The following is a 22,343-nucleotide window of genomic DNA, read 5'->3' on the forward strand; positions in this document are numbered from 1 at the left end:
GAATGATTCTCCCCCTTCAAAATAGTAGTTCTTAATTATTTAGAACTGTTGTATTGAATGCTGAAAAGCAGTTCTACACTCAACAGCTAAAGCTGTTCTGTTTATATAGTTTGGGTAAAAGCAATTTTTTTAAAAGCCTGACCATGCCCTCCTTTCTTCTGAAGCCAAATCTTAGACTTTAAACTACTTGTCCCTTATGTACTTAAACAGAAGAAACAAACAACACACATGCTGTTGTTGGTGTGCATGTTTCATCCACAGAGAGATCCAATGGAATCACAACCGAATTCAGAGTTTGAAGTAGACACTGAGCAAGACCAAAATCAAGCTGCTTTGCTTAAAACAATAGGCTACAACACTTGGCCATGTTCTGGTTAGCAGACACCAGTAGTCCCTGTCTCCTATTTTTAAGGAACATAGTTATAAAAGTACCTTTCATTCTGCTGGATCTAATCTTCCGTAGCTGCAGGAAAGGTGAGTCCACGCTTATGGGGCTGCATTGCAGGGCAGATGTCAGATTATTGGAAAAGGCTTAGCCCAGCCCCAGAAGCAGCAGGAACTGTATTCCCAGGAGCTGTGCCTCCCTGCAGCCTCCTTCACAGCTCCTGACTGCGGGACCCTGCAGGGGAAGGCAGCCCTGCCAAGCAAGCACTTAATAGCATCAGCTTCTCCAGGAGTGCCTTATCCCTCTCACTCAGGTGGAGGCTCCTGCCACAGAGCAATGCTACAGCTGGAGATGGTTGACACAATTGCTAGAGCAATGTATGTAAGACTGGAAGGTCTTGAGTTGTAAGTGAAAGCTATAAAGCTATGCTTTCTGTACAAATGTAATTAAAAGCTATATATTTGGAAGTATTCTCTAAAAATGTACACAGTTCTCAAAACTTATTTTGTAATGTAATTTCTGGACTAATGACAATACAGTATTCCTTAAACAGCATACACTCAAATACAGCTTAACTGGTATTTTTTCAGTACCTTCCTTCTTTAAAAGTTAACCCAGAATTTGTAGGAAATGTATGAATCCTTTCTCCACTCTGGAGTGCAGTGAAGGCAATGACCCTGCATCATAATTGCAATGAGTAGAACCACAGAGTTGTTGAGTGGGAAGGGACCTCTGAAGGTCATCCAGGGATTTTTTGAAAACAAGGATATACTTAGATAAAAATTTCCCTCCCTTTTTTTCCACCAGAGTTCCTGAGTCAAAGGCCAAAACTTGCAGTGTGAGTACCAAATGCAAACAGGAAAAAACCCCTGAATGAAGAACTAAGAACTGGGGTTTTTTTAACTTCAAAGCAAACCTCTTATGCTTTGTAAATTGGTAAATATCATGTTTACATTGTGAAGACACTGCTTCTTGGAAGCAATTTTGTCAAACCCATGGCAGAGGAAAAGTTTTGCCCCTTTGTAAGTACCATATCTGCACACTTCTCAGGGTCAGAGAGCTATTGCTTTTTCAGGACTTTTCAGAAGTTCCCACAGCATGCACAAGCTGAGCACAAAAAGTATCCAAGGGTACAGATTTAAATAAGGAGAGGTGGTGAGTCACAGCCAGCATTATCATCCTGCCAGGCAGAAAGTAATTAATCTATTTCTTTCCCTTTTTCATAATTTATCCTATATTCCACAACTTCTTGAAGTGCCTCATATTAAAGTAGACTGGAGTTAATTAAATTATGGATAAAAAGCAAGTATTTCTTAGTATTTCTAGATAACTAGTCTCCTTTCAACAGCAGGAGGCCAGATACAGTATTTAAATGAAATGGATTTCTTATTCAGGCATCAGTGAGCTTTTCTGTACATCATTTCCAAGCTGTGACTAATCAAGGGTTTATCAATCTATTCGTTTAGACAGTTCTGAGTCACCTGCAGTGATGTCTCACTTCCTATATTGATACTTTATTGAAATCCCTGGCTGGCATCATTTTCCCACCACAAACCTCTCCTCAAATAAAATTTGAACAAAGAATAAAATGTGCCACCAAGTAAAATCTGAAACTACTCCATACTCAGAACAAGGTGGAGCCCACAAAGTGTATTACAGTCAGGATCCAGGTAGAAAGTTTAAACAAGCTTTAAAATTGCTCCCAAGAAAGTGCTGGCAGACTGTTACCAAGTTAATTTTTTAAAAAGTGTCTACCCTTGTGTTCCTCTTCTGACTGAAGCCCTGACAGTTGCTCCATTTCCTCCATGATGTATTTCACACCCATGTTACAGCTAACATTTCTATAAAGTATTATTTATAGCATTTTTATCTCATGTCTGTCCTGTTATCTCTGTCATCTGCTATTTTGTCAAGCTCTAAATACAGATGCAAAGTTTTCTGCTTCATCTTTTCAATTGCAGAAAGAAGGAAGGACTATTCCTCATCTGCCCTTTGGAGAGTAGCTGGACAGTTTATGTTACAAACTTGTAAAAACCATTCCCAAAAGAGTATAATTGAAAGAAAGACACCTACCTCATAACTGCTAATTATCTTGACTACAGAGAATTTCTATCAAGGGTAATTTCCATCAGTGAGCTTAGTCTGTTCCTTAATTGGGTGTTCAGATATGCAGAATGAATCAGGACACAGTCATCTCAGAGCACCTCCTCTACAAATGTTTCTGCATTTACTGTTCTAGGGATGACTGGCACAGCATTCCAGAGAAACCTGAAAAAATCATGTTAGCTCCATGACCTTTTTGACTTACTAATTTGGTCTGACAACATAGAAATTTACAAAGAGTGAGTTTATTATCAACTTTCAGACCATCACAACAAATGTAGTAATAAAAATCAGATGTGATGACACACAAAATATTTTATTGATACAAACAGATTGTGTGTCATTTTATCAGTGCAGAAGATACAACAGATTTAGGGAGCTAATACTTTGTCCTGGGCTATTGGTAACCTTTGCTGATATGACTGTTTGTGCTATTGCTGCTCTCCTTCCACACCTCCTGGTGTACTTCACATTCAAGTCTGCAAAGAGAGAAAAAAAGAAGTCAAATAATGTGTAGCACTGTTTCTGCATTTAAATGTCGTAAGAGTAAACTGGGAAAACGATTAAGGTTCTTTTGTATCTCAAATCCACAATCTTCTTGCAGGGAATAACACCCACCCAGCCTCTGGTTTCTGTGCTTGGCAAAAAAATTACTGAAGAATGCAATAACAGACCCAAACAATGAAAATATTTAGTACTATCCCTCACTGCGTAATAAACTGGAGGAGTGCTCTGCCTGTAGCAGAATGTCCACAGAATTGTGTGAGAGGTCACTAGAGCCTGGTACCTTTTGAAAGCAGATCAAGAAAAGTCACCAACACTGGTTACGCTTGTGTAAGTAGCTGTGACAGCAGAGGACTTTAGTACCCAGCAAGTGTGGGTGCCAGAAGAGCTGTTCCTGCAGAATCTTCTTCTAGCAGCCCTAGCCTGGCCCCCACAATGCTTGGGGAAAATCAGACCCTGATTCTGAACTTGCTGGGGCAGCTTTTAGGTTGGGCAATTTAAAGTATTTTTTCAGATATCAGTGAATGAGTGTTGACTCTGAGGACTTTCCCAAGCCTGGGCGTGGGGAAACACTCCCTTCTGGCCTGTCGGCTTTGTTACCCCATCACAAAACAGAATAAATAAATATATACTGATAAAATAGGGAAAAAGAGGAGAGGAGAGAAAGAGGAGAGAAGAGGACTCTAAGCTCTGGTCTAGAGGTCTGGAACTTCAGCATGAAATTAAGCAGCCTACCACTCTTCTGACTTTGATACAGCAGGCAGGTGAAAGACTACCTGAATATTATTTATCTCCCATCCCTCTGGCACTGTCCAAACTTTCTCTTCTTCTGCTGGCCACAATGGGGAATGTGGGAAAAAAAGACAACAATTATTGGATCCATTTATTTTGCACTAGCAGAGGGTTTCCTGAGGAGGGAAAGCAATAGAAGAACAGGATACTGGATACACTATCCTGGTTGCTGTGAGATGTCAGGAGCTACGTGATAATCCCTTCTTGGAACACAAAGGCAAACACATTAGCTGGCAGGTAAACACATATCCCACGCTCCTGTCTCACCATAGGCTGGAGCTCTGTCCCATCTTCATTATCCTGGAATGGTCTTGTGTTTCTGTGGTTTCGCCCTTCTGTTAACTTGTTACTCTGACTCACAAAGGTCTACAAGCAAAAACCAGGGTGAGACCGTTTGTGAAAGGAAACCATTATGCTAATAAAAATACCTGGTGAAGGAAGATAATTAGCCCAGGGCTAAGAAACTCTAGCTGGTTCCTGGCTGGATGACACTGAGTGACACTGCAAGGGACTGCAGAGGCAGCAAACGTGATGAAAGCAACTGAGAAAGAGGAATCAAAATATCTGTTACAACTCCTACTGCAGGAATGAGGTTTCCAGCTGTACGAAATCCCTCCCCCAGCTCTCCGCCCACTGCTGCATATTGTCCTGAGGGCCACAGAGCCTCCCTTCCACCCCCGGGATGTTTGTAACCTGATTGTAACACAGACAAGTCAATTGCCTTCATGTGTTGGGAAACTCCAAATTCTCGTCTGTGTTAGCAAACTTACTCTTGATCATACAGTGAGGAGGAGTTTGGATGTGCTGCCCACAGTTTTTCCATAGAAGGGTATAGAGCCTGTCCTGCTTGGAAGACTCCTTGTCCCCGTGGGAAATACTCTCTTCACCCACAGCTCTAGGGCATGGCTAATTACACAGAATTAAGAGCAGAGTTAAAGAGAAACTACCACAAAGTTTGGAAGTGGAGAAAAGAGAGCCTCTGTTTCATGAAGGAAAATTGGCTTAAGAAGTATTTTAGAATCTGGCAAAACAGAGAGGGAAGAACAGAGGTCAAGGCTTCAGAGTTTTCCATTCAGTTTTATATTCCTAGCCAGGCGATGTGCTTAAGTACTATTCTGAACCACAGCCAAAGAATATATATCTGCTTTCTTCTGTACAAAGGGTTAAGCCTATCTTTAGGCTGGCTTTTTGTTGTGCTGTTATTGTTCTCAACAAAATTCTACGAATATTACGGAAACTCTAACAGCAGCATTAAAAAAATAAATAATAACCAAAACTCCAAAACAGTTCTGACATTGTCCTGAAGAAATCCATCCAGAATATTTGTGTCATATGAGCTACTCTGGCTGCTGGTTAATTTTTTTCATGGATTGCTAAGATTTTCTCTTGTGTAGTTTGTGAAGGAAAAGGCAGAAGTGTCAAAAATAGCACAAAAGGAAAAAAAAGATCTGCATCTTCAGATATTCTCTTAATTAGAAAGGGATGGCACATGTATATTCAAAGGCTTCAGTTACAGCACTGCATCACCATTAGCTAAGTACTGAAGGTAATACAATACAGTAATTACAAGGGTAAAGATGCAGAACAACCTGTCCAGAGACAGAAGAGTTTAATCAAGAGACAGAAGACAATGTTTTGGCAAAAGAATCTGTAAAGGTATGAAGCAGAGCAACTCAGATTTGCATGAAATATGTCCAGAACTACAGCACCTGTAGGATGTGGAGTGGATCCCTGACCTGCTACTTGTTAATTTTTTCTCATCAGTGTACAGTCAGTCGCAAGAAATATAAGCATTAATCTTAGGGCATCCCATGGATCAATTTCTGCAGCTAGCATGTCTATTTATTTATGTCTTCTAATTACCAACAATATATTGAAGATATATCTAATTAGGTCTAAAGAGTCAACCATTACTTACTGAATATGATCTAAAAGAAGGCAGCAAGTCATAGCTAAGACACAGGAGTCAGAGGGACCCATTTACTTCAGTTTATAAATTAATGTACTTGAAATCCCTGAATCCATCCTGTTCTAAGGTGTTGGAAAGGAAATAGCATGGGTTGTGAGTTCAGATTACTAGGTCTTAGGGAAACAAAAAGTGCTTAAAAGCTTAGAATGTCTCAAATATCTTTGCTGTAATCAGTGGGATTTACCAGCAGCTCCTGATCCACAAAGTATGGCTTCTCTGCAGTTCCATCATTTGTTTCCATATCAATAGCAAAGCAAAGGAACATGGCATCTGCTGTCACTTCAAACACAGACAGAAGGCTGTGGGACATCAGGTAGGCAAAAAATCCAACCAGCAACAGAGGAACCACCCAAGCTTGCAACTCCCGGTGGTAGTTAAATGCCATCAATCCCCCAAAAACAGTGAAGCACACAACAAACACCTGTACAGGGCAGCAAGAGAGAAGTGCAGCCTCATTAATCATGCAGAAATGTTTCTCATTAAAAAAAACAATCTCCCCAAACCCTGAGGCAAATACATTACAGCCAGTATTTTAAGAGCACATGTCATCTGGGAGACAGCTAAGTAATTTCCAGCCTCACATAGCTGTGGCACTTTGTGTTCAGTTCCATGTGTAAATACCACAGGGCAGAGGAAACCTCTTGCCATGTATTTACCAAAGACTTGATGCAATTGGAACTGCCAGAGTGGGTCCAAGGACACTGCTATCATACAATAAAATAACTCTGCAAAGGTAAATTCCTCAGATATTCTTCTCTCCCAAACTTATTTTATAGCATTAACAACACTGGATTTAACAAAGATAAACTTTATTTACTTTAGGTATATGGAAAGATAATCAAACCTGATTTTTCACTTCATTTTTACAGAACCAATATTTTTGTTTACTCTTACCTTTCCTAAAAATAGGAGAAAATCTCCAAAGCAGCTAATGGATGCAAGTTTAGCAGAATTCCTTGCCAAAATACAGACAGCATCCTTTGCTGATGTACAAAAATTTGTCCCATTTATGGCTGTAGTTGTGTATGCATGCTGAAACGACATAATAATGCAGTGAGAGAGGAAACACTGATAATCTAGATTTTACTTCAGCAAAACACAAAGCCTTAAACTCTATTTGGAATTACTGACTTTATGAATATAAAGAGTTATTTATTTTAAATTACTATAATAGTCATGCTTCTAAATTCAAAGAGTTTTTATACATAATTTCCACCATTAGCAAATGTTACAACAGTGACTAAATAAATCACTGAAGCCACATTTATCCAGCTTATTTTAAAACACGGAAGTTCTTGACCCCAAAATTTGTGAATGAATATGAGACAATTACCAGAGAACACCTGGAGTCACACTGTCCAAACTTACAGGCTATCTATCTCCAACACTGCTGGCCAACTGTGTAAGTGGAAAAATGAAGTTATGTATTTACTGGGTCATTAAAGGTTGAGGATAAAAAATTTTTTATATGTGGCTCTTTCAAACACTTCAGTGAAATTCAAGCTTATAATCATAGCCATTGAACGAACCTTTTTGTGAAGGATTCTGGACTAGACCAGTGACTGTATCATGTGCCCCACCCCACTCAGAACAACAGATAATTGGGGCACTCCCAGTTTTTCAATGTATTGAGAATTTTACATGTTATGGCAGAAACTTTCCTGGATAGGTGGGGAGGATAGAATATTTACCTTCATGGATTTGATTATTTTTGCACTTATACATAAATTAACACGTATGTCCCATTTACGGAACTCCTCAGCAAGGTTTTGAAATTACGTCCAAAATATCAGCTAAGAAAAGCAGCACTCATGACACATGAAACATATTCTGGGCTTTACCAGCAATTCTTATGTATAGTTTCCCTTTACTCAAACTATTAGAAGGCAGATTACACCACAAAAACTTTAGTCACATCTGATATTGTCAGTAAGAGCTGCAGTATGCAAGGGATTACTGTTCTAAAGCAATTTATAAAGCCAAACATGTATGTGGTGCTTATATTGCTTTCTGCTTCACCTGGAAGTGAAAAAATAAACAGCCCATAAGGGGTTTGGTGAAAGTGAATTATACTGGCCTACTGAAAACCCTTCCTGTTCAAAAATCTGTTTTTCTTACTTACAATTCAAAATATAAAACAATTTCAGCTATCTGAAGCAAGGAAAATTTATTTCTGTAGAGTTCGGTTTTACCTCTGAGCAATTTCTGTAGCATGGCAAAGCTATGACATTGTCTGAGAGAGGAAGGCAAGGAGGAAGGAAGGAAGGAAGGAAGGAAGGAAGGAAGGAAGGAAGGAAGGAAGGAAGGAAGGAAGGAAGGAAGGAAGGAAGGAAGGAAGGAAGGAAGGAAGGAAGGAAGGAAGGAAGGAAGGAAGGAAGGAAGGAAGGAAGGAAGGAAGGAAGGAAGGAAGGAAGGAAGGAAGGAAGGAAGGAAGGAAGGAAGGAAGGAAGGAAGGAAGGAAGGAAGGAAGGAAGGAAGGAAGGAAGGAAGGAAGGAAGGAAGGAAGGAAGGAAGGAAGGAAGGAAGGAAGGAAGGAAGGAAGGTAGGTTAAATGCAATCAAAGAGTTTCTGCCTTTTTATTGTGGATATTATTTATATAAAAAATAGTGATTTTTCCTCTGATAGTAAAGAAAAAACCATTGACATTTTGTAAATACTGTAGTTACATATTAGAAAATACATCCATAGATGGAAAAAGTATAAATAAAGACCATGGATCTATTGCCCATTCTATGAAAACATCAGTGAACTCTACAGAAACTCAAAGAGTATCTGCATAAAAATATGTTTAAACAAGCAAGCCCACTTCATTCCTAAATAGGAAAATGCCTTCTTTGCTAACTTTCATTTATCCTGAGGGTGTTCCCCTCCTGGCAGGATGCCATGACAGCAGAACTCCCAGGATGTGGCAGCAGGAGAGCTGCCAGTGCCAGCCCTGCTGGGCCAGGGCACGGGCAGAGATGGCCTCAGTCACACTGCCTCTGTCTGCCACCCAGAGCTGTCACTGCGGATTTCAGACATGGACAGATTGCTCTTTATAACATGCTGGGAGTTCAGTCTCTTTCATCATTCCCATTAAACACACAGGGAACTGAGACACAAAGTAGAAAAGTGTTTTCTAAGTTTGTTTTTGTTCCTTAAGATCTAAATTCACAGGGCAGATCCCGACCTGGTGAGGTCAGTATAAATTTTGCCAGTAAATTAAACAGAGATTCTGTATTCATTATAAATTGCAAAAAATGTGTTTTAAAAATAAAAAAGAATGTTGAAAAAGCACGTGAGCTTGTACAAACATTGTTTCCAAACTTAAAATAAATACTCATTTGTTTGCACTCTTGAAATAGCCACTTTGGTATTCAAAGAATGTGCAATGAAAAGAATTTCTGATATTTATTAACTAGAATGGTTACCTTGAAAAGACTGAAAATGACGCTGGAGACAGTACACTACCTGAACAGGCATTTGTTGTGTTACAAACCAGCTGATAAAACATGGCATTTATAGCAGTTACAACTTAAACAAATAATCTAAGTATTACCTAATGATGACACTCAAGAAATAAAGGCAGCCAGGTAATAATCTAACATTCTAGAATGAATAGGAGACAGAAATTAATGAACTGCTGAAGGCTACAAAACTAGTCAGACATATGTGAAGCAAGAATATTACCAGCACAATTGGAAAACTCGGCCAAGTGGTCTCTACCTTTTAGCAAAAAATACATTTCTGAGAAAAAAAAATATTTGAAGGGTTTCTTGTTCAACCTAGAATCTTTTTCCATACACTTGCCTCACAATTTTCAAGTTTCTCATACAGACCCCCTGCCCTGATCCCATCCAGCCACATAGAAATCTACATGTTCTCACTAACAAAACACATCAAACATTTAAGCTAACATACATTTCCATGCAATTCAGCATTGCACAAAAATGAGCTCAAGTGGTTTTTTGTTCTTACTCATCAAGGAACACCTAACACATACAAGTTATTACCTATATTTGCAAATAATTTTTTGGCAAAGGAATTATATATAAAAATCTTATATACCTCATTAAGTTTAAAACTACAGGATATGTGCAATAATCCAAAGCCTTTCAAATTAAAGATTGTAGCAAAGGCTAAGATGGTAGACCATGGCAGTTAAGAACCTGCTAACATTTAGAAACAAAATATATTCTGTGTTTCTACAGAATATATTTTTCCATGCACAAAAACTTTAGAGGGTTTGAAAATGTTTGGGAGAAGGGCAGCAGGAATGATCCAAAAGGTATGGAATGTCTTCTGTCTGGGGAACGTGAGGCTCTTCTGTCTGGAAAAGACATGACTGAAGGAGGATGCAGCAGGAGGCTCATGCTGCCGGCTCATGACAAATGCAGGGAGGCTGTGGAGGCTTAGATGGCTCACTGCCTCTTCCAGAACAAAGGCCAGGCAGGGGCAGGACAGTATGAAGTATTAGGAGCCAAATTTGAAAACAGACAGTATTCCTTCTCACCATAAATCTGCAAACTGTGCACTGCTGGGCAAAGGATGCTTTAGCTTCTAAAAGTTCACAGGAGCTCAATGGAGATGGGGAATTTCAGGGAAAAGAGATCTGCTGCGAGTTATTAAACACACAGAAAACACACAGCTCAAGAAATCCCTAGGTTGAAAACAGATTCTGAAACAGCACAGAGGCAGGGAAATATCCTTTTGTTCTATCTTAGCATTTGCTCACAGTCATTGCTGAAGATGGGATACTGAGCTAGAAAGAGATTTAGTCTGATCTTATATACACATTATAACTCTTATATTCTTATCTTTGCCTAATAAATCAATCTTTTACAATGGTAGTCTCTGCTCTGGTGACAAGCAAGTAATGGTGGCATTGACAGCATTGAAAGCACAGGGGATAGTGGACTGGGATCAGCATTTGTCCTTCCACCAGCAAGCTGATCTCATATCACCTCCTCTCTGAAGAACACAAGCCTCTTCTGGCTTGGGGCCTGGGAACTAGACACTGACTTCTCAGTGTCAGGATGAATAAATAGGGAACGTGAATGTTTACATATTTCCAAATACCACAGTATGCAAAAAAAAATCTATTTAAAGAATATATCCTTCTGTGCCTCACAACACAGAATGTCAAAGGTCTTGGAAAAAGTGACCTGGGAGTTTCATGAGAAAGGCGCTGTGGCTCAGATCCAGACTGTAAGTTCTCCAATTGTTGAGAATAATTGCTACTTTGTGTAACAGCTGAATTCAGTCCTCCATTCTAGGGCTTGCTTTCATAAAATGAGCTTGGGGAAGAGAAAATTGCCATAGCAACAGAATCTTCTTAAAAAGGAAGAAGGAGACATGCTGATCTCTCATCCCAGTTCAGCTTTTTCTGCTCTGCTGGTGTTTTCATCCCAATCTGATTTTATTGCTGCCAGCTCTCCTGGGGGCTGCCCTGGTCCGCTACCCCCAGTGCAGTGCTCAGACTGGACCTTAAAGTGCCTTAGCCTGCAAGTGTCACTGATGCCAATGGAAGCCCTTCAGAAAACAAAATCCAGGGGTAGCAGGAGGCAATGAGTGTGGCTGCTGTGCAGCAGGTAGTGGTCTGCTGAGAGAGTTGTAGCATGACTCTCAGATGGTGGGAAATAAGAGCAAGATGGGCCTTGTGAGGCCCCACTGAAGGGATGACGACATACAAGACTGGAAGGGACTTTCAGTCACTCCAGTGCCTATTTCAGATTAGCATATTACACAAATCTTCTCCTAAGTGGAAAACCCCTTCTTTAAATCACTTAGGACTTGCCCTCTCCCAGGCCTCACATGTGGAGCTGTTCCAGACAGTTGTCCTGCTGGTCCTTAGGAACCTTCCAACTTCCAGACATTTATTCATGAACAATTTATATCTACTCTACTCTATTCTTCTGCTGATCTTGTCAGGCTTTTAGCCCTCCCTGCCGTCTCATAGATGGCTAATGGGCTTGCTCTTGCCCTTCATTTGCCACAGGATATTCCAGTCCCCTCTGTGAGATAAGCCTGAGCACATAAGCAGCAACTTGTACAATGGCATTTATTCCCTTCTTTCCAGTGCAAGTGTTTCATCTTGTAGTTTCCAGGACTTCCATTTCACCTTATATTTTCAGTCTGGACTTACTGGAGAAAATTTTCAGGTTTCCTTGCTTCCTACTCTCTGTGTTATCTACTCCCTCCATGGCTGTCATCCAGCAGGAAGAACCGACACAGCATTTTTCTCAGAGGGTAGCCGGGTGTCCTTTCCTGCTGCATCACAGTGTTACATGTGGGCTCCGTTTCCATGTCAGGGTTGGAGCAAAAGGATCCTGCTTTACATGCCCATTGCATGATGATTACACCATTACTGGGGTTGCTTTCAGGGCTCCTGCCCTTAGTGAGAAAATGTTCTTATTTGGGATTTCTGAAATAAATCAAACTGAAGATTTCCCGAGAGTTGTTCACAAATTTCTCTGCTTAAAAGCACAGAATTACCTGTCACTTGCTTAATTGCCTTTTATTTTCTCCTTCTCTCTCTTTTTTTCCCCCCCTTCTGTTTCTTCTTAATGGGATAGGGAAGAAGAAATGTAGCAAAGTAAGAATTAGTCACCTTTGTTCAACTCTATTCCCTTCATGTTCATCCTACAGAACGAGTTAGGACCTAAAGATTTTTTGTTTCCTATTATCATATACATGAAGTCTGTAGAGGGGAGATAAACTTAAATAAAATATTATTTCAGTGTAGAAGAACATTTTATCCTTGTACTTTCAAGAGGATTGAAAAATTAGCTCTATATCTAGAAGCAATATTGCCAGTAACATTAAAATGCATTATTGTTTTTGGGAGAAAAAAGAAATACTTGATGGGGTGAGGCACAATGTGTTTGGCATGGAGAGAACTGTGCTTTACAATAGCATGCATGAATTTTGGATTTATCTAGGTGAATTCTCCACAAGGCACTTAACTGAAACCTCCTGATAGGCTTCCATCCAAAGTTTAAGAGACAACGAACTGCTATGGATATAGAGCCATTAGACAGACTTGCTTTTGGTTTATTACACTGGACATTTGCTGGCTTTCAGTCCCCAGGAAGGGTCTCTGTCCCAGGAAATGGGGCTCACACCCTGCTGAATTCACTGACAGCCCAGAAGGCTGCAGCACTGCAGAAACCACACCCTGCTCAGCAACCCCTTCAGAAACCCAGGCACTGTACTTTGGAGGAGTCACTTTGCCAACTGGCTGCAGATGGACCCAAAGCAGACACAGAAAAGCAAAACTATCCAGCTGTATTGTTTTTAAAAAGTCACTGCAACAAGGCTGTAAAGGGAGAACATGTGAGCACTTCAATGTTTCTAAAGTTAAGATTGCCATTACAACTTAAGAAAGCAGGAGAGACACAGACCTCATCATTCCCAAATCACATTAAAAGCCAGTATATTCTTTTTACAGGAGAAAAATTTCTATCTCCTAGATTTTACTTGAGATGATTGGATATGTTTGTCTGGAACATACTGAAACCATCAGAGCCAGATGAAAAATCTGTGGTAATTCTGACAAGTGTTGGCAAGCAGAACTGTCAAGTAAGGATAGTGACTTTATATTCTTCTCAGCCACAGAACCCTGAGTGCTTTACAATTGTTGCTAATGGATTATACACACACATGAATCACTTTGCCCATGACTGAAGTGGAACAGCTTAAGGAGTGAACTGTTTTACAGCACATAGCAACACTACACCACAGTTTAGCACAGGATCCAGTTGCAGATCCAAGAGAAATTTAGGAAGGCTGAATGTAATTGTCCACATTGCAATCTGCACAGGACACTGGGCTTACATTATGCCCCCTGCAAATATGACAATAGCCAGCATCTAGCACAGCACTCTGTCCTGATGGGAAGATGACAGGGTAACACTTTGGCTCGTTCACTTAACCTCCAGGAGAGCTGAGCAAAACCTAACTGAGCCTGCAGAGAATGAGTCCCTTCAGGGATGCATGCAACTATTAAAGTCAGTATTAAATATCATCACATGCAGGGTGGTACTGCAGCCCAGAAAGTACCCTTAGATAACATAATAGAGCACTTGGTTGATTCTGCATGGGAAGAAAGAAGCTTGCATTCTTTCACCAGGGTTACTTTCTCCAGCACCTGTTTCTCATCTGCCATGTTCTCAGAGGGAAAACAAAGTGCTGTTTAATCCTGATTAAACTTGTGAATGAAGGAACAGAAAGAATTCAAATTACCTAAGCAGTTTAACAACAGGTTGAAGAAAATAGTGCAGAAGTGATTGGATCTTTTATTTTACTTTTTTTAGAGCTTCAGGTAATTATATGCTCTTGATTAAAGTGAAAATAATGCTAGAATAAAAAGCAAAAGAACAGTAAATAGTAAGGAATGCTAATGTACACAATGATCTTTGGACCAACTTTTACAACAGCTGTTCCACATTTAAGGTTACAAAAATATCAAAATCTGAACTTAAAGAATACTTCTTTAAGAAAATGTTAGAAACTCAGGTACAATTTTTTAACCCCTCCCTCCCAAGTCCTACTCTCAGGTCTGTGTTCAACATATGTGGGGAATTTCTACCTTGCTCCTGGCAGCTTCCACCAATCTCAGTAGGAGCTTTTAAGAGCTCACTATTTCTGTTAATCAAGAAATATGTCAAAGCTGCTTAAAACTGCAGACATTTTTTTCCTTCTTTTTTTCTTTTCTCTTCTACACATGGCCACAGATTTTACAGAACCAAAGACTAAGACTTTCAATCATGGTAACATTTTTTTTTAATAAATAGCCTTGAACAGATCAGTTATAGGGGAAAAAATGAAACAAATAATTATATCCACAAATTACTAAATGAGATGCAATAATTCAAGACCAACGTTTAAATTTCGTACAGATAGAAGTTCTATTAAAATCTTGAGGCCTGTTCTTGTTTTTTTTTTTCTAATTATTGCCCAAATTTCCCTGGATTTGAAACATGTGGACAACCATCACCTTTGCTAAAAATATATTCAAAAAACAAAACAAAAGTGAACACTTTATTATGATCATTAGATTAAAAATCACAACTCACATAAAACCAGAAATCTGCCAACAATAGAATAGGAAACAGGAAATCTTTAAAGGGGAAAAGAGCTACAATACAGCTTTCTGAAACAAAAGGAAGAACATTATATTAATTAATTCTTTTAACAGACACATAGCAGACAACAGCTGGAGAAAGTAAACACTAGGATGCTGGATATCTCTTTGAAAGGCAGGAAGCCAAGCCAAGTGGAAAGGGTGACTACAAATGGAAAGCCTGGAGGCAAAATGAACTCTGATATTCCTCACTGAGTCACTGACTATAAGACCTACCTAAAAAATGTAAACCTTGAAAATTCAGAAATTTCACTGCAGAAGTATTTAATCTATGGTGAACTAAACTGAAAACTCTCTTAACAACTGCCCAAGACTAAACCTAATTTATGCACCTACTTAAGAGAAGTCAGACCCTTTATCAGGATTTTCTTGTTTACTTCACCACTACCCTCAGCAATGAGAACAAAGAGCTCAGCATTCAGAGGGTGGAATCAGTGTAAATATGATTCCCTTTCACATTAGGAATATCACAGCTCCCAGAGATAAAAACAAGGCAATGACAAAGACAAAAACTAACTATTTACAATTATAAATGTAAATATGGACTGCATTTGGAGAAATGAATTGTGAAGGTAAAAAGAGGTGTCAAGTATCTGTAAAACTGCTGTATGTCAGAAATCATCCATTTCCAATTAAAACATCTTTTAAACTAGACTGCTATCATCATGGTTTGTATTTCCAGGTCTCCTGATACTGGCAATCACTAGGAATTTAAGTTTCTTTATTCAGGACTTCCAGGTGGAAAACACTGTAACTACTTAATGCCATATTCCAGGTATATTTCCTAATTCTTCATTGCTTCCTCCTACCTGGACTCTCTGTGCTTCATAAGTCTGTCTGGCACAACTCAACAAAATGTTACGTATTCTTACCTACAGAAATAGCATGTGGCCCTCTGAAAGGGCTGACTATCCCAAGCTGTATTAACAAGTTTTCTAAAATCTAGCACCTTGCATATCTGTCAATTCCCTGTTTCTTCACACCAAGCACTTGGAGGCTTGTTTGTTTGTTTAATTTAGGTGGCCAGCAGGAAATTCTGGTCTGCACCCAGGCTGAGCCACTTTTAGCCATGCTAAGGGTCAGGCACCAACCATGGTATCCAGAGTAGGCTGAGGGACTGAGATGACAGAGCATACCTGGTTAAAGTATCTTAAGCAACTTTTCGGGAAGCAAACCCAGCAGGAACAGCAGTCAAACAGGTGCTTTGCATTCTTCTGCAATAAATGAAATGATTGGTTATTGGACACATAATTAGCCTCAAACAAAACCAATGTTCTAAAAAAACCCTTGCTTTACAGGTGACTGACTCTTCTAATAAAATTTTTACTTAGGCAGCAGATACTTCCATTAGGATTTTAGGAATAGCTTTTAATTCAGACTGTTCAATATTAATGACTGCAGAGCTGTGCTTTTTTTTTCTTCCTGTGGATGGAAGATTCTTCTCTGGGAAAAGAAAATATGTGCTGCAAGCAGCTTTGTGAGCTAACATCTGCCTGGGGAGAAAAACAGGCAGGCAAGTCAGTAATCCTTAAAGCACTTCACAGTGATCAGGGAGTACAGAGACAGATTTTTAACCTGATTATCAAAAACCGTCCACAGTTCTGAAATTACTGGTACTCTACTGAACAAAAATAAAAGAATGGGTAGAAGGGTTATATGAACATCCATGTGTTTTGACTCAGAGCATTACATTCATTTTTCACATCAGGAAGAAAAATCTTGTATTAGAACAGGCTCTTCATAGACCACTGAGCTGTATTAATTTCATAGCAAAAACTGAAGAGCAAAGCTTAAGGTTTGTTCCATGATCCCCCATCACATCATGAGCTCATCATGGAGATGATGCAAGATGAGAACAAGACACCTTGGTATCCAGAATACCCTTCCAAAATTAAGTGCCTGTTTTTCTTAACAAAAGGAAATCCAGTTCAGGACACTCAGTCTTTTTAATCTTATTTTTACAAAGGTCAGAATGTTTTTATCTTGTTTTGGAAAGCAGAGATCTTCCAGTCGCTATAGAAAACTCCAGTCCCAACAGCTACTATTGTTCGAGCAGAAACCACAAACCTCCCAACTTTTCCAAAAAGGTTCATGAAAATATTCCAGAAATAACTCCTTCAAAACAGTGACTGTACATGCAAACTCCTGACAGAGAACAATTTACTCTTGCTATGTATTGCTGGAGAGATGATTTTACTAAAGCTGTTTTATCTCAGTAAGGACTGTTTGTTAAAAGCCTAGAGCAAGGGATCTCACCTACAATCTCCTCTCTGATTCTGCTTGAAGACTGCTGTGAAGAAAAATCTGTAAATTTATCTGCAACCTCACAGGCCCCTGACTTCTCCTCTGTTCACAGAGAACAGCAACATTTTTTGCAAAGGTGGGGAAGTCTGTGTCTTTATACAATGTTCTTAGTTAACACAACTCACAAAGTTTTGTAACTAAAACTTCCATATGAAAGCAACATAAATCCAGACCACACCTTTCAAGTGTTTTATGACAAGGAGTTTTTATTTAAGCCTTTATAACCTATAGCAAACACATGCCTCATAGTAAATACATTGTCACTGTAAATGTAAACACCCTGTCATAACTATACATAACATGCTTCAAGGCCAATGTAAACCCTAGAGGAACAGACCTAAAATAAAATCTTTTCTTAAATCTTCTCCTAAAATCAGAACTGTGCATTCCTAACAGTCCTCCCTCCTTGCAAAAGTGCCAGAATTACCTACAGTGCTGTGTTTCCAGCACAAGATAAGAGATGTGGAGATGAATGAAAGGAAAAAAGAAGGTAAAAAATATTCAAACTAGCCCAGATCTATGCTTTATGTGTCTTAGAAGATGTGTCTTGGATACTACAACTCCCAGGAACAGTTCTTATTCCATATATTCTCTCTATAGAAGCTTATTACAAGGCAGATGAAGTATTTTCTATAACAGATTTTAAATCTAACAGTAGTATTCTTACTCCTGCTCCTTAAAAATGAATGCAAAAAGTTTTAATAGAGCAGTCTGCCAATTTTTTCTTTATCCTTCAGAAAAACCTTTGTATAAAACACTAAAGGTGAGTTTCATATTGGTATTTTCTGCTTTTAAAATTATCAGACATGAGAATAAAAAGGGTGCGTTGATATCTGAGTTGGGAGAAAAAAGCTTTCCTAATGAAGAAAACATGATAAAATAGAAAATCCATCTATTAATAATAGACAGTAATAGCAATACCATATATTTTTAAGCAGGAAATATATTCTTCACTTCTTTGCCCCATGATCTCATCTTTAATCTTCTATTTTTATAGTGTTACAGAAGTATTTACCTACCTTTTGGTTTAGGATGTTGCAAAGGTACAAGAGAACAATCCTTGGTATTCTCAGTATTGTGATTAGAAATGAGCCTTTTACAGCAGTTCCTAGATGGTAGCAGAAAAGCACTGATATGGATGACAGGACTGGGTGAGGTGGTGGGTTATTTTTATTTCTAGAAAGAGAAACAAACAATTTTAAAATGGTTTAGCAACTTATTTAAGAAGATAAGCATTGCGTATTTTCAGTATTTGGAAATTTTAGGAATTAAGCTGTTACCTCCTTTCCTTATTGAACTACTCCAGTCTTTCTACTGACTTCATCTGAATGTTCACCTTAGTCCAAAGAAAAACAGCCAAATTTAAAACTTCTGGGTTAGTTTAATTCTTAAGAAATTACTATTTTCTGGAAAGGAAAAATATCTAGGAAAAAACTACAATGAAAAATAGGAGAAGTGAACAATATCTGAGAATACTCCTTGAACACCTCTTTCCAGTTTCTGTCACTTCTCTTATTCTCTGCAATCTTTTATTTAACCCTTGGTTCTGCAAGATTTTCATCTGAGGGAATGAATGCACTATTTCTTCTTTAGTGGTAAAATTAAAACTAGAAAATAAAATCACAAGTTCTCACATATAAAATTGAGAGCTACTATCTACTTTTATAATTGCAATTTGGCCAAATCTGGTTTTAAATTTTAAAAAAATTATTAAAGCTTTTTTCCCCCACAGAAGAAGCTTTCTTTTAAAATTGAATACAGCAAAAAAGCAATATCATACTATATGTTTAGGATTATAATCTGAACTAAAAAAAACCCCGGCAGTTCTAGTGCACACTAACCTGTATTGTTTTGGAGAAATAATGCCTGCCAAAATCAGAAAGCAGAGCCAATAAATGGCCTAAATACATGTTTTATTACTTTGCCTCCTTTATAAAGATCAGTTTAATGTCAGTCATTTACAGATAGTAATATGACACAGCTCTCAAGAATTTATATAAACCTCAGGAAATCAACTTAAAGAGATTTCCTCACCCCTTTTCAAACACTGAAAAAAAAATCAACTAGATTAACACTCTAAGTACAGTTAAAAATATTTCATAGGATAAAAAAAACCCATATGGACCAATCGTCATAATTAGACCTTCCATAAGTAACTCTTAAGCAACTGGCCCAACCCTGAAATATTTAGTTAGGCACCAGAACCAGCAGCAGTTTGACTAAGTAGCTACATAAAGATCAGACATAACATCACACATAAGAAGCCCTGTTTTCAGAATTGATTTATTCAAAACCTCTGTTATCTTGAAAAATCAGTAGTTTGCACAAGAAATTAAAATATAAAAAGACATCAATAAGAGAATGACTGCTTTGGGCCAAGAAGCTCTAAAATTATAATTGTAATAAATCCTCACTTCAGCAAGGATTTATATCATACACACTATATTCAGGAGTGGGATTATAATGCTGAAAGAATCCTGAAGGTATCACTGCAGTTCACTCAAAACACAAAAAACTTTGCAGTGGAAAAGTGGTATTTAAATATGTGAATATACCACATTATTTGAAATAGGAAATTCCAGCAAAGCAGTTGCTACATTTATTATTTTTGTCTTAAAACCAGGGGAACAGCTTGGGGGATGGTGGAATTTTATACTGAATAAGGCAGTTTGGGGTTTTTTTAGAGTCATCAGGTTTCTGTGTTAGAAACACATGCATTGTAGTGTGGATGAATTATTCTATTCATAGTGAGCCATTGCTTTTTTCTCCCTAAAACAGTTCCTTACAGATGACAGTGTTAGTTTGATGTCAGAATACAAATTATTAAGTTTCTGCAAGTTAAAGGCTAACTAGTGATAAGAAACACAGAAAGAAGAAAATTTGTTCCTGTGTTAATAATGTACTTGTTACTGAAGAGAAAAATGAAGAAGGTTTTTGATATTTTTAACATGACTAAATAATGAAAAAGAATGTAAAAAAAAAAAAAACAAAAACAAAAAATCCCAAAAATTAAACTTAGTTTAGATAAATTTTTACATATTTGGATGTTTTTCCACAGCTCCTTTTCCTAGCAAAGGGACTTGCACAAGAATAGGGTCTGACCAGGATTTTGCTTTGCCTCCAAACAGACTGGAAAAAGAACAGATTCTCCTTGTAATTCTGGTTCAGAGTAGGAAACAGGGAAGAGGCTAAACACAGCAACAGGTGATGGTTATGTCTGTAAACAAGCTCAAGATTGGCTCCAACCTACTCCCATTGCTCCCAAGGCTGAAGCTTCACCCACCGTTGTGCATGATGTGGCTGCAGTCCTGAAGGGGCTTTAGCACAAGCAAGCAATCATTATGCAGTGCATTCTGTGCATGTGCACAAGGTATCAGGGAAATCTGGGAATCTGCCTGACTGGTTATATAGAATAGAGCCACAGCTTGCTTTTCTTCTTTGCTATTTCTGTTTTATGTTATTATGAGATTGTTTGATGTACATACAACACTACTATTCCAAACTCCTGTGGACCTGTATTCAATACATTATCTTTTAATAATTTTATTTCTTCACTACTGTCAATTGCCTTCATTTACTTGTGAGCTCTGTGACACAGTGTCTTTCTTTAACACTAAGTTCCTTGAATCAAATGATCACACATGTATCTTTGCTTTCATTTGAAAAACATTTTTTGTGAGAGGAAAAAAATGTCATCTTTAGACACCCAACAGACACAGATATTTAAATGGCAGAAAAGTGTATTTCTTCAGTTCTTTAAACTTCTCTTAAGAGCTATGCTTTCAGATTTCTTCACTTATGTCTCACCAATTCCAAAGACTGTCTAAAAATAACTTTAGCATAAAATACTTCAGAAATGTTAAGGAATGAATCTTCTATTCCTCAAGTAAATATGAATTTCAATTTTTAAACAAACACAAAAATTTACAAGATTTGTAATAAAACAGATATGATGAGACTAACAGAGACCACATAGACTGTACTGCACTTTTACCTTATCTCAAAGCCACATGGCACAGGTCTGACCACATCCATGACGGTGGCTCTTTTAGGTCAAGTGTGTAAGTAGGCCAAAGGATGGCCATAAATATTGCAGATAAATTTGAAGAGGAAGCCTTTAAAAGTTTGTTCTAGTTCATCTCTCAATGACTTTGGTGCAACATCCATAAACCTTCATTTTTGACTTACTAAGACAGATATGTATTTCACTTCTCTTGGAAACTGTGGTACTCAACCCTTTAGTCAGGTAGATAAGCCCAATCCTTAATTTCAAATCTGTGCAGTGATACATGTGATTTCAAATCTGTGCAATGATATATGTGCACTGGAGCTACCAAAGAAGCTCAGACATGGACAGAACTGTGATGCCTGTGATGGACTGAGTTACCATATCACCTTCCTTTACTCCCAGAGAGGGGGAAAGGCTCATCTCCCTGCCAAGGTAAATAGATACATCAAGGTGAGTATAAACCCTCATGTAAAACACCAATTATAACAAAGAAGGCTTTTAAAAAGACCAAGCCCTTTCCACAAGTTGTAAAATGTAATCATTAAGCAAGAAAATCTACTTATTTTTATTAAATCAATGAAATCTTTTGTGTATTCATATTTAATCTAAAATAAAAGAAGGCCAAATCCATTTTCAGTCGTGGTATTACAGGCCAAATAAACATCTCCTGTAAAGCTAACCCAGGTGGAATGATCCCCTGCCCACCCCATCTGCAGCTCAGCCGTGGCTGTTGGCCGTGCAGCGCGCTGCTGAGCGTGCTGTGGGGGGAGATTTCCGCTTGGGAAGGCCGTGCCATTTCCTCAGAGCACCCACAGGACAAGAAGAAAGCCTGTCTGTAAGATCCCATAAACAAACTCTTGTGACATGCCTTTATGATGCAGCCCCAGGGAATACATTAAAAACACACAGCAGACAAGCTCAGAATTGCTGGAACAGCTCAAGATAACCCTTGCCCTTGCTGGTGTGGCTGCTCCTGCAGCTAACCACCCTCCCTCTCCCTATTCCTGCACTGCTCTGCATCTCTCTGGATCTGTCCTGACAGCCTAAAGGCTGGGACAAGGGATTACCACCATGGAAAAGTTGCATTTCCCCTTGCAAACACGACCCTCTCAACACAGTACAGGTCACCTGGCAAGCAAGAGGAAAGCTTAAT

The 22,343-nt window shown here is 38.6% G+C and overlaps 1 protein-coding gene across 4 annotated transcripts in view; it reads right to left on the reverse strand.

The window, feature by feature from the left end:
• Positions 1 to 2,713: 2,713 nt before the first annotated feature.
• SLC44A3 (solute carrier family 44 member 3) overlaps positions 2,714 to 22,343 on the reverse strand; it is a 35,553-nt gene continuing 15,923 nt past the window's right edge. For 2 of the 4 annotated variants that reach the window (XM_063165674.1, XM_063165671.1), the window contains exons 11-16: positions 18,201 to 18,357; positions 16,014 to 16,091; positions 6,648 to 6,785; positions 5,938 to 6,174; positions 4,052 to 4,150; positions 2,714 to 2,967 (exon numbers count right to left, since the gene is read on the reverse strand). In XM_063165674.1, the coding sequence (XP_063021744.1) occupies positions 2,962 to 2,967; positions 4,052 to 4,150; positions 5,938 to 6,174; positions 6,648 to 6,785; positions 16,014 to 16,091; positions 18,201 to 18,357 (715 nt within the window). In that variant the 3' untranslated portion in view covers positions 2,714 to 2,961. Of the gene's footprint in view, positions 2,968 to 4,051; positions 4,151 to 4,212; positions 4,326 to 5,937; positions 6,175 to 6,647; positions 6,786 to 16,013; positions 16,092 to 18,200; positions 18,358 to 22,343 lie in introns of all 4 variants that reach the window. The other 2 variants (XM_063165672.1, XM_063165673.1) reach the window with 2 other exon arrangements.

Source organism: Melospiza melodia, chromosome 11 (assembly GCF_035770615.1).
Source record: "Melospiza melodia melodia isolate bMelMel2 chromosome 11, bMelMel2.pri, whole genome shotgun sequence".
Taxonomy (NCBI): Eukaryota; Metazoa; Chordata; class Aves; order Passeriformes; family Passerellidae; genus Melospiza; species Melospiza melodia.